The 13,770-nt window shown below is 34.4% G+C and overlaps 1 protein-coding gene across 9 annotated transcripts in view; it reads right to left on the bottom strand.

The window, feature by feature from the left end:
* LOC128992696 (syntaxin-binding protein 5-like) overlaps positions 1-13,770 on the bottom strand; it is a 420,306-nt gene that overhangs the window by 110,736 nt on the left and 295,800 nt on the right. For all 9 annotated transcript variants that reach the window (XM_054416409.1, XM_054416406.1, XM_054416408.1 and 6 more), the window contains exons 3-4: positions 8,290-8,472; positions 3,074-3,208 (exon numbers count right to left, since the gene is read on the bottom strand). In XM_054416409.1, coding sequence (XP_054272384.1) covers positions 3,074-3,208; positions 8,290-8,472 — 318 coding nt within the window. The remainder of the gene's footprint in view (positions 1-3,073; positions 3,209-8,289; positions 8,473-13,770) is intronic.

Genomic DNA, 13,770 nt, shown 5'->3' with positions numbered 1-13,770 from the left:
TATACTTAACTAGTACCCAGCTGATGATGACACAAATGTGTCGAATCATGTTCTGAATTCACCATTTAGGAATTTGAGCTGAATTGACGTAAGTAATATATTCTTACAATAATTATACACTGGTAATCAATAAATTTCAAAAATGTTTTAGATTACTACAAAACATTGGAATAAAAATTTACATCAAAGCGATAGCAATAATCCTATTTAACTGTACTGCTTATTTACTTGAGTTTCAGTGACTGTATATTAAAGATTAGGATAACCGAATGCATAAATGAATACGAAATGAAAATATAAGTCAGATATATGCAGCAATAAAGGCCGATATCTGTGTTAGGAGATTCAGTAACATAATCCTCATCGGGGAATCAGTACTTGCATTGCCTTCAATGTAGCCACAATATCATGAGATTGAAAATAAAACATCATTAAAGTTGTTACTTTATATTGAAATTTTAATATGGACATACAGTATCCTTGAAACAAGTACTTTTGGTTAAGTATTACCTTAGTTAAACAAAATTGACCCGATCGTTTTAAAATCGTCTCTTAGTATGTATCAATAGTATAAATTTTCGTAAACATATAAGCATACTAATCACTCAAGTATTTAGATAAGTTATAGAAATCAATACGCCTGAAACATTTATTATTTGTAAAAGCAAAAGCATAAAATTTCAAAACTAATTCATTACACCCTAACACCATCAATCCTCTAAAGAATGTCATTTAATTTGAATAGACAATAGTAGAATAATAATTATTGTAAAATCTGAAGCCTATTTTTATCTATCTTTCGATTTGACGATTTTGAGCCCAATAACGATGGTTAAATAATTTTAATATTTTACGTTATTTAAAAAATACAATTTTCTTTACTCTTTATGTATGACATTATTAACAAATAATCGTTTCACACTCCAACGCCCTCTTAACAGCTGTGTCTAAGGAATGTCGGCCTTAGTCACTAACAAGACTACAAGATCGCGCCACTCATCCCACACTCATCTCCATTCATACTTGGCTTAAAATACCTACATTGTATGGTCGCCATTTCATAAGAAAGTATTAAAGTATTAAAAGTATTTACTAGACAATTTCTGGTTTTTTGTGTTTTTTAAATGGATTGAAAAAAAAAAAAAAAAAAAAAAAACAGGGAAATGTAGTAAACAATAAAATACTCTTTCGTCTGTGCCTACCCAATCTAAAACATAATGCTGACTCCTAATGATAATGAATTTGCAGTAACGTTTAACTTACGTTCACAATTAGGATGTGTACTATATAAAGTAACCTCATATAAGAACCCACAATCTAGATGCGATTATTTTAAAGCCATACATAGGGGATGTGGCCAGAGTAGTGGTGGGGAGGGGAGTCGTAAACTTTACAGCCAAGTCTTTACATTCATGACCACAATCTTCCGCGGGTGTTTTAATGTCTGTGGCTTTACTGAGCTGATACAGACGAACCAGTTGGATTTGGAATTGTAACCTCACTTGGGACATGGTTGGATGACTTTTAAAGTGATTGCATCAGCAACTCTAGGATTTGTCTATATATTGTCAAAATCGTTCCGTCCCTTGCCTGGAATATAATAATAACAAGCAAATAACCGATTCCACACAAGTCTAACGAAGACTTAAAAATTAAAAATATCGTTTATTCAAGACTGCTCCAGTGATCGAGCCCATCATTTTGTAATCATATTGAATGTGGTATCTATTGTTACATTAGGATACTTGTGTTGAATTATTCTTCATACGGAAATGTATTTAACCTTGAAGAAATTGAAACAGTTAAAAGTAAACAATGTACGAATCTTATCATAATTTTGTAAATCCGTTTTTGGTTGTTTATTTCATAGGTTAAAGAAAATTAAACTACATTATATTAAACTGATTAGAAAACGAAACGCAGTACTGAACAGTACGAAACTGATTAGGAACAAGTTTGAAGCAGTATTAATATTTCTATGAAAAGATTTTCTTGCAAACTTGATAATACAACTATTAGAAAGATCCGTTTAAGTTTCACATAATGTGAAGTAAGGAAAGCTATAAACCACTTAGTAACTTCAACACGTGTCTTTCCCGCTTGCATTAGTAAGAAGTAATTTACCTAATGCTACTTAATACTACTTAAGACACTAAAATCCGCTGAAGACTCAAAATTTGCGACTTAGCTATTCATTAGGTGAACACGTAAGAGCCTGTGTGCATCTATGGCTTAACGTGTTCCGATAATTAATAAGCTTGCGGCGATTTTACTGAATCGTTCAAGTGCAATTTACAAGTAAACGTATTAGAAATACTGTATTCAATTTTTGAAACATTGTTAGTGGTATCATTTCAGTAGTCTGAAAGCAATGCAATACTTATCTTTTTAGCAATTTCTCAATATAGGAGAAACTAGTTACTGCCGTTGTAATCATCGTAAAGCCTATGTGCAGGGCCACCGTTGTATTACATTTATAATAGAATCTTATAAAATAATTATTTTAAATAAGGAAACAATATATCGCCGAGAACAGTTAATTTAGATTGTGTGCCCTAATATTGACCCAATCGTTAACAGATTAGTATTTTGTCTATTAGTAAAATAAACAATCTTTGAAGATGGAGTGGAGTTTTGCGTTAGTTGCTGAATATGAATCTACTATCAGTAAGAAAGTAGCATTTTAGGGGTTGGTGGCTTTTTAAACTTTACATTCGCCCGTCCACATATGTATCGAGCCATTTCATGGAATGTATCCAGCAAAGCAAGGGTAAGCCGTTACAGTAAAAGGGCGAACTGCACTGATATAAGTAGTGACTGGTACCGGGATTCGAACCCACAACACCGCTGCCTTCGGTTAGAATTCGTGGGCAATACTGACTGAGCCATCGACTCATCATCCACAACCCATCCATCGCAATCCATTCAGCAGTATGAGAGATTTTGCCTTGGAAATGCTCTTTATAATTTATAGATACAATATATGGAATCAATTTTTTCCTGTGCCCATCGGTGTTCCTGCCACACACACACACCCATGCACGAAAACTAAATATTTGAACTCATCACTTACACTTCGATGGCCTTGTTCCAGTTGATGACGTAGCCGGAGAGGACAAAGCTCTCGATGTTGACCACATGGATGTTGCCACGCTCTGACCCGACATACAGCCACTTGCTCTGCAGCGGGAGGTGCATGAAAGTTATCCTGCAACATCCAAACATAAGACATTGACAATGCAACATCGAAACATACATAAGATACTTGGCAATGCAACATCCAAACATGCATGATCCAGGCAGTTTACACACATTGAATAAAATCCCACTTTCTATGCAGCAAGTCTTTGAAAGGAACCCTGCATCTACAGATGTTGATTAGATCGGGTGTTAACACGCTATTTTTGGCAAGCAAAATCAATAAAAAGAAACGAGTTTATTAATAAATACACCCACCGCAGCAAACCTGCAAAGCGAATTTATATTTACGTTATTGGTTGATGTTCAATTACATCTATTTAAATAACATTAGATTTAACAAGTATCTAGGTTTGCTGCTACAGGTTTCCTGATAAAAGTGTGTCTTTCGTGAAATGTTTATAGCTTAGTATAGAATAAATAAATCTGCCATGTTTGATAAAATTATATCCATAAACAAGCAAACTACAACAGCTACTTATTCTCCATAAGAATAACATGGGAAATTAAATTTACAGTTTATTGAATTTTCTCCGCAACCAATTACTTAAGGAAATTCACTAAAATTAAAACATCTGCTTAAACATAAGGTTCACAATGACACAGAAAAAGATATACACTTAAAATGGATTGGAATTACATATTTACTAATAAACGTGTAGACAATTTAGGCACGTAAAGAAATTGGTAATGGATTGTATATACTCCGCAATGGAGTGTTCCCTAATCTGCAAATACCAACGATATAAACGGTCTATACAATAGGGCTCATCTCATATGGACGTGAATAATTATAATTAATAACTTAAGTTACCAACTTTAATTTTAAATGTGAACATTAAAGTTTTCTAAACTAGTCTAAAGTAATGAGCTGATTTCATAGTTTGACAAATATATGAAACTTTTATCATTGGTTCATTCCTTTAAATAAATAGTTATTGCTTATTAAAACTTACACAAACACATTGCAACATGATTATCCCCAGTTAAACATTATCAGGCAGCAATAGACTCTGCAGTACCTTTGGAGATTAATGATGAACAAATTCAAAAGTTGCTAGCAAAAACAACAAAGGAGAAACGATCAAGAATCAAGCTGGGAATCAATTCCGCCGTCTCCAAGCCACCATTGATTCAGCTAACTGATTGCCGCGCTGATTGCTTGGCGAGCTTTTATGATAAATTGCAATCAATAGAGTTGCAATATTCTTTATTATTTGAATCTAGCCAAGCGGATCAAATATACCTATTAGATAACTTCAAAAGTACTTGAAAATCACATCTGTGGCCAAAATTCAACAGTACTGCTATTTAGTTACATTTAGTTATTTTGATATTTGTGCTGAACTTATCTTATAACCAGAAAGAGGATGAAACATATACATTTAAATTATTGATGCATGTTTCATCGTGTTTATTTTAAAACCCATAGCAATTAACATTTTAGGAACAAGCAGTCACAGAGCTCACGGAGCAGTCCAGTCGCGACGGCCCCAGCCGCGCGGCTCCAGTCGCTTCAGTCGCGCGGCTGTAGACGCTCGATAGGAAACGGTTGCATTTACTTTGCATTAAAGCAGTCAATTTCTTCAGCTGCGCGGCAGGAGACGCGCGACTAGAGTCGTAGCAGTCGCAGGATAGGAAATGGACCTTAACATAAGGTCAACTTACATAGCAGCCAGAATTTGGACGGTTTCCTTAAAAACAAAGAAGTTAAAACAAAACAAAAATGAAAATAATTGTCCACTAACCTTAATGGTGTAAAGGGATTTAAAACAACAAATTATCACGGATAAAACCCTCTAAAATAACTTTGACGTTCCTTTATACCTTTTAGAGTTAAATATGAACGATGGTAAATTAATAAAAAGATATTGTTATTTTACAGAAGAAATCACTATGACAATGTGCAATATTACACTAGATTGTTGGCATATTAACTTATGCTTTCATTTAGTGCAGTTTCCCATAGAAATCCTACAACCTTAACCTCTCCCCCACAATAAGCGTACATGTCCCAGTTTTTCCCTACCAATATGGTAATTCTAGAATAGGTCTACAATTGCAGAACTAATTTAAAATAAATTTTGTTTCTCGTGATCCTAACAAAATCTTTAAATTAAAAGAAAAATTAAACTAGAATAGAATACAAAAAATCCTTATAGCCAGAGGCATCAAGGAGTTTTCATCATAATACAATAAGAGATTAACTGGAGGATTAAACGTATAAAACATTGTCTTCCTTCATAAAGAAACCTCCCAACTCAATTTCCCTTTCCTTATATTACATCGTTCCAAACCTTGCTTGTCTAGATGAAGTAAATTCAAGGCGTTTAAAAAAGGTTAGAAAATGCCGGGAATAATTTATTTTTAGTTTCAGCCTTTCCCAGGAGAGATGTAAAGTAAGCAACTTCCTTTCATCAATTCATCTCGACGTTACTGAATCAAAACAATTTTTTTCTGCTTTGAATTTTTTGTTGCTCTGTAATTTTTAGCGGGCTACTTGTCTAGAGCACTAAAATCAAATGAAATAGAAACGCATAGAATACAAACAAGAAACTTATACAAACAATTTTAAAATGATTTTTTTATATTTTCAAACAATATAAGCTTTTACAATATAAAAATGCGGGTCGCAAACAAACACCATAATCGTCAGAAAAATATTAAATTTCCTTCACTGTTGTAGAAAAAAATACTACTTCCGAACAATATGTTTACATAACAAAATTACTAAAATAAATCAATAGAAACAAAGTTAACCCGTATTTTTTTTAACAGTTTGGGGTAAATAAATGAATAACATTTGTGTGAATTGGGTTATATGTTGTAAAAAATATCTATTTTATTAATCCATGCAATTCACCTGGTGTTGATAAATCAACAATTCGATTCGTTATACCAGTTTCATTATTCTTAAAAGCCACTTGAACCTATTTGCGATGGGGTGGTCCATACCCTACTTACTCCTATCAAATATCTACTTCTTGTTGGGTCGCATCATTGATTGTTATCCAATGCCAAGGTATCTAGGTCTAAAATAAACACTGTTTAGGATTGAACAAGCCTTTGTCTAACAGAGTGAAAGGCCTGCACTTAAACCACTCAACTTAAAGGCAAATAGCACTTTACATTGCTCTACTTGTTGGTTTTCAGTCTACCTTCGTCTAAGCTGTAGGCCCACTAATCAAGTAAAAATGGACATATCTCTCAAAGAGAACTGCACCCTTATTGAAGTTATCCCTCTACAAAGAAATATTTGATAATTAGTTAATGTTAAGCAGACACCCCATTAAGCAAGTCAAACAGATCATGACATTTGGTATTTTGAGAACGACTGCGTAACAGGTAGAAACTCATAACCAAGTGATTTTACGGCCTCGTCACAGTCAGCTGATACCGCTCCAATACACAACTCCGAAAGGAATAATTCCGAAACTAATTTTCCGAACATTGCCTTTCTTAACAGTGCGTGGCCATGCAGTCTTTTAGAAAATTGCCTCACCCTTGCATTATTTTTGAAGCAGTGACATAATACGGAATGACTAATAAACGACAACACTTAGTTATAAGTTCTCCCTATGACTCGGTCAACAGGAACCCAAGTTTGTGGTGTAAGTGACCACGGAAGCCTTGGTTTTTAAGTTGGACTAGTGAATGTTGGCGTTTTTTTGAAAAGATAGTTTTTAATAGGCTGTATGATTACCTTGATAAATGTCAACTCTTCAACATGAATCAGTATGGGTTTAGAAGGGGTAAAAGCACTGTAGATGCCATATTTAGTTTTGTATCTGAGGTTGCGGATGCTCTTGACAGGTCGCAGAATGTATCTGGTCTCTTCTGTGACCTGTCAAGGGCGTTCGACTGTGTAAACCATAATATACTGATTCGGAAGTTGCAGTTTTATGGTATATCGGGCAGGACCAGTAAATGGTTGGTTTCATTTCTATCCAACAGAAAACAGTGTATAAATTTGCAGTCACTGGGAATTAAATCTGATTATAGATTAATCACAGATGGTGTACCTCAAGGGTCCATTCTTGGACCCTTACTCTTCCTGGTTTATGTCAATGACTTGCCCATGACCTTAAATTCTAAATTGGTTATGTTTGCTGACGATACTTCTGCTATCTTCACCCATCCAGATAAATCAATGTTTCCACAGCTTATCAAACAAGAATTCCAAAAGCTGGAAAGTTGGTTTCAAGCTAATGGACTTTTACTAAATCAATCCAAGTCTCTTTTAATGAACTTTAAAAAAAATTATTTTAATAACAATTTTTCTCACGAAAACACCACTCTATCTTGCAACCTTGCCAACTCCACCAAATTTTTAGGAATAACAGTAGATCATAAATTAACCTGGAAAACTCACATAACAGACGTCATCAAAAAGTTAAATAAAGCATATTTTGTAACTCTCATTCTTTCTAGATCAGTTGATATTTCTACTCTTATGATGGTATACTATGGCTATGTTTATCCTATTCTCAATTACGGAATTATTTTTTGGGGAAATTCCGACAAAAATAAAAAAGTTTTTAAATTGCAAAAAAGAATAATTAGAACAATTTATTCTATCAAAGCTAGGGGTTCTTGTAAAAATACATTTAAAAACAATAATATCCTTACTTTTCCCAGTCTGTATATCTACAATTTATTATTTTTTATGAAACAAAATATTTCTAAATTTTCTGTTAATTCGGACAATCATAATTATAATACCCGACACAAAAGCTGCCTTTTATACCCTAAACATAAATCCTCAACTTTAGAATCTTCTCCCCACTACTCTGGTGTTAAGTTTTACAATAACCTGCCTGATTCGATTAAATCTGTAGCTTCCCTTAAGTCGTTTAAGAAACAGTTATTTAGGTTTTTATGTAGTAAATGCTGTTATAAGGTAAAAGATTTTTTCCACTGACTCTTGTACATTAGTTTTAAGATATTTGTTTTATCTCGATTATTGTATTGACGCTATTTATGTATATTGTATACTAAATGAATAAAGGATAATTTGATTTGATTTGATTTGATTTGATTTGTACTTTCAATTTTGCAATAATCCTTAGGCTAGATTCAAGAGGAACTTACCTTTCCCTTTGGAACTTGAGTGAGTGAACGACCTCGGGCCGTTTCTGGCGGAAGTTCCAAAGGTGAAGACTGTCATCGGCCGTGGCGGTGACCAAGGCTCCTTCGTTCATCAGGAACACGATCTGGACAACCGCAGCGTCCGTCTCGTGGCGGACGTGCGAGTCCACACCAGGCCGTCCCAGTCTGGAGTAGGTGGTCAAGGAAAAGCCCCAGAGGAGAAGGGTGAATGTTACAGATATGAGAAAACTAACTAAATAAGTGTAATCTTAAAGTAAGCACAGTTGCAAATCACATCTATCGTTTTACTTCATACGCGCATTTTCGCGGCCGGTGAAATAAGAATCCATGGTGGTTTTCGGCGAAAATTGCGTTATCTTCTAGCCTAGCCATAAAGGGTGCTTCTTCACAGAAACCCAAAACGTCTGGCAGCGATCTACGAGTCAATTCATGCCACTACACTGTTGTGTTTTTCATTGTGTCCTGACGGTTCGAAACTGGACCCAGCTGTTCCTAATCATTGCTTCAAATGATCCTGGCTAATGAAACAGCTGATCTTAGAAAGGAACAAAGCTACCCGGATCATTACTCTTCATTCTACACTCATATTCGGGTTAAAAAAATAAGTATGTAAGTGGCGTGCCCATCTCAATTGATACTGTAATGATAAAGGAGTTAAATGACGCTTCTAATATTCTGAGGGAGGCCTTTGTACCTGCAGGCCTAAACAGAGTTTCTCACAACCACAAGCCAAGGAAAATCACCACAGAATCAGAGGAAATATTATAGATGTGAATTAAATAAAAGTACTAGCATTTTTTATACAAGAGAGTTACATTTTACAATGATTTAAAGAAATCAAAACTAAATAAAATGTAATATAATCTCACAAGGAAATTTAAGCATCGAACGAAATAATTATTTTGTGATTAAGTTATCTTAATGATGACGTATAACAAAAAATATCGTTCATCACAAGGGTGAAAAGTATATTTTCGACACTCGTTTATGTCACAACTTGAGCTCATTTCGAGTTATATGCCCTGGGGATGAAACTATAGTAATCTAAACGAATTTCTCCGAAAAAAATCAAAAAAACTAATAGTTCCAAAGTGATAAATTGTACAACTGACACACTCAACTTTGATTCTTTTTTGCCCTAGGAAGAGAAAGAGCTACTTTAGTGCGCTACTCATAAATTAAAAAAAACTTTTTCTCCAGCAATATAAACACAATTATTGTTTATTTAAAAAAATTTCACTATGGTTAAGTGTAACTTTTTCGTCAGATAAATATTTATTGACGCAATCCGCAATGTATGCATAGCGGGATGCGCTAACGGCCGAGGGAAGCAGGTGGAACGGATGGATTTCCTCTTCCTGAATTACATTTGCATCAGCTGCCATCCTCGTCCACAGTTGCTACTCACACAGTGTGGATAAAGGAAAGTGTATACGGTTGATCAAGCGTGTTAAATTTATTTTAATAATGAAACTTGAAACTAAACCGGAAGTATTTTTAATATTTTTCTTATACCAGTAGTTTTAAAATAGTGAGGTGAACCACCCCCTATAGTAGTGAAAAAATACGGGTATTTTCCTAAGTAGAAACATAGACAAAAATAATTAAATATAGACTGCCAGCCGTGCTGCGGTTACCATGTTTACCATAGGTTCTGGCGCCCACCACTGGGAGTGTCGTGTAGTTATGTTGCGCGTACGCTATAACTACACGGCGCTCCCAGCGGTGTGCGCCAGAACCTATGTTAACCGCAGCACGGCTGGCGGTCTTTTATTTAATTCTTTTTGTCTATGGTAGAACTCAGGCCTACATTTTCTCACAATATTTTGAATACATTGATAAAAGTTACAAACAAATCACAACTTTAGAGACAGTATATTTCATCACTAGGGCGTAAAGTGACTCTTTTTCATCACACGAGCTTAAGTTTAAGTTTAAGTTTAAGTGCGTAGCGAGTGTTGAAAAGACACTTTTAGCCCGTGTTAACTATATTTGCCTTACTATTGCAACGATTCCAAACTAAGTTACAAAACGAAAATATTTTTCATGAAAAGAAGAGCTCCAAAAGTTGCTTCCTTATTGTTTTCAATATTTACTTTGGACTCGCAACGCATGTACTGGAACAGCTGTTTCTGCTGCAGTACGAAAAAGTATGTAGAAGTTAAAAGAATAAGAAGTTTTTTTAAGTATCTTCAAAGTTCCAATGTTATGAAAATATCATACACAAAAAATTCCGAACTACTTTAACCGGTTGTTCTTAGTAAGTTCTAAAATTTATTGACATTGTAAACATATATTCACTGATATGACTGATTGAAACGATTCTCAGTGATTTCAAAAGGAAAATGGAAATACAACGTATACGATGATATTGCAATTAAAAATTGGGAAATATTAAGGTTTCTGAAGCATTTGCTTATCTATGATTAATTTTATAGCAACTACCATAAACTATTTAATTTTTACCTCCATTAAAGAGGTTTAGAGGCACTCCTTTTTAATGCTTTTGGTCAATTCTATCTCGTATTTTGAATGTGTTAGTGGTTGCTATTATAGAAAAAATAAACTTTTAATAAAATAAAGCTTCATATCCAAAGTGAGCGTAAGCAACTTCAAACGTCAGACAAAATCTCCGATTTGACTACAAATAGGAGCGTGTTGTATAAACTACGATGTATAAATGTGTAAGGATATATTGTGACAAATTGACAAATAAAACGTACAACTATCGTAGACTGGTAGACTTTCTACAGAAAAAGACTTTTTGAATGATATAAAGAGTTTGTATATAATCATTACTAAAAATATTCAAACAATGTTTAGACTAAAGGTAAATTTTATCGATTAATTTAATAATTGAAAACCAAGACGTTAGGACTTACATTTAAGCTCATTAGGTTCTTAGTCGAAGTAAATACTCGAAGCAAGTTACGCAGAAGTTGACGTAGGCGTGAAGAAGAGCTTTTAACCAAGACGAAGGTTGGTTATTAGCCAGTTGGGTCTTAGTCTTACGAAACATACCAATTAGAGTTTCAAGCCATTCATTAAACAATTAGTCTTACGAGCGACATAAAGTTGACTAGATAAGTTTGATTACCAAGTTAAAGTTGACAAGACCAAGTTAAGTGTTGTAGTTAGAGATTGAGAGTTACGTCGAACCCTAGTCATAAGATAAAATCTCCCAAATCACAAATTAGGGTAGAACAACCTATAGTATGTAATAACTAACTCGGGGGTTTGAAAATTATGACCAATTTCAACTTGGAATGTTATACAAAGACTATCTCTGATTTTGACATGGTGTTGAAATACCTATAGATCATTAGGTGATACTTTTTTAAACTAAATAATACACTTACAGAATATTAAAAAGTTACACTTTTGCTAATTATTGTTAACTAGAACCATTCTACGTTCCATACAGCGTTTTTTTTTTAAACGTAGTATTTTGATTCAATATAATTTCAAGACATATTCGACCCTAACGTTTTAGATCTTTCGGATTGAAGATGTAACGAATTACTTTTGAGTATTTCGAAGTATTTAATGCAATTGGAAATGAATATTGTCGCACACCTCTGGTGTGGAGAAATTTCCAATGGTAAAGTCTGTCTAGCCCAAGACAGCCAAGAGTTTTATTTTTAATCGTTAGTCTAAATTCGGAAATTTCAACATTAATTTTTACCACATTAGAACACTATTTCTAATCATTATATTTTTCGAATAAGGTATTTAAATTCTAAGCCAAAATACATTGAAATAGAGTAAACAAGAAGTAAATGTGACGTTGCCGGAATATTTACCGAACTGGAAACGAGATTTAATGCTCATTTCGGTGGTCGGAATTATCGCGAAAAGAGAGAATTAGTCGGAAATGTTTTAGTAGTTTATCTGTTGGTTCAGAACATGCTCAGGCACGATGGAGACAAGCTATCCTTTGTGCCAAAGTTACTTTGGCTTTGCGTCATCATGTTTGTTAACTTTTGTATCAGGGACGAAAACAATGAAAACTTCTCGTCAACGTTTTAAACCACAAGCGTTTTGTTGTCATACAGAGGTGGTGGTGTTATTTAATTGCTTTAGTTTAAAATGAAACGGTAGTAGTTTAAAGTCTCTATCTAGGGCCTTGATGGTAAATTGGTACTCGTCTAGTACTTGTAGTAGTAGGGTTTGGTTGATATATTTGTTAATTTTTGGGGTTTCCAGAAGCTTGGAGCCAAACCCTGTGATGTCAAACCATGACGACTTAACGGTTCGGATCCCACCTGAAGTAAAATTATGAAGTAATAAAGATATGCCTCTTCCCAAAAGATAACTGTCTAAAGAGCGATTCCCTCTACCAAATTGCAACATTTTTAAAACTCACCGGCCAAATATTAGACGATTTTACTACAATGATATTCAATTGACTACTTTAAAACCATCCACAAAGGTCTGGGTTTAGCTGAATATTTATTTGACCAACAGAGAAAAGATCCTCAAACAAACGTTTAAAACTAGAATAGCCATTTCCAAAATCTTTAGGCCAACATTCTCAATCCCTGATTTGCTACGCACATTATTTTATATTTCAAAACATACTAGGCTACTATTCAATCTTAAAAACAAAATTGTATATTTATTTTTCCTACAGTTACCTAACAAAATACACGTTCTCTCACTGATTTGAGAAAGCAAAGTGGCCAATTCACTCATCAGTCTCTAATTACTTTGTCTCACTCCAGATTTGCAACGTGAAGGAACGAAAGTGGCCAATTCGCTCATAAGTGAGACAATGTTAACATTGTCTCACTCCAGATTTGCAACGTGAAGGCACGTTTCGTTACCAATTTGTTTGTTTTATGGTAACTGTAGGAAAAATATAATGTGCAACTCGAGTGCAAAGTGCAATCGCCTCACTCGAGAAACCATTCCTCACTCGACTACGGCTCGTGAGTAAGGATTTCTCTCGTGTGAGGCAATTGCTCACTTGAATCACTAGTTGCACAAACAACTAAATAATATTTTTTCTACGACCAAATTAACACGGTTTTAAATTGTGCTCCAAATGAAACAGGCTGAAAATTCTAGTATAAATCTTGAAACACCGGTAGGTTGAAAATTTAAATCGTCGTTTATACAAAATTGACCTTAAATTACAAATTTACTAAATAGGTCATACAAACGCAAACCACTTGAAACTGTACGTATTCGGCAAGATAATATATAGAACAGCTTTGTGCATTACGATGTAGTTTATAATGAATGTACGATGGTTAAATTGCAGGCCGAATCGATAGTTAGGTTGGCGCCGAGAGGAAATGAGCAGTGCACATGCCACCATGACTGACTATGGTGGTCGATGGTGTGGTTATGGTGGTATGTGGTCATTTGCACCACAAAACCCACAAATGACGAACGTTCGTCGTCAAATGTGGTGACCAAGGGTGGCGTTTTAAAAATTGTCGATTTGGAATGGATGAA

This window comes from Macrosteles quadrilineatus, unplaced genomic scaffold (assembly GCF_028750875.1).
Source record: "Macrosteles quadrilineatus isolate MER2022 unplaced genomic scaffold, UCM_ALF_1.0 Scaffold_4__1_contigs__length_99947679, whole genome shotgun sequence".
Taxonomy (NCBI): domain Eukaryota; kingdom Metazoa; phylum Arthropoda; class Insecta; order Hemiptera; family Cicadellidae; genus Macrosteles; species Macrosteles quadrilineatus.
The sequence above is the reverse complement of the archived record's forward strand: the minus strand, read 5'-3'. Positions and strand labels throughout refer to the sequence as shown.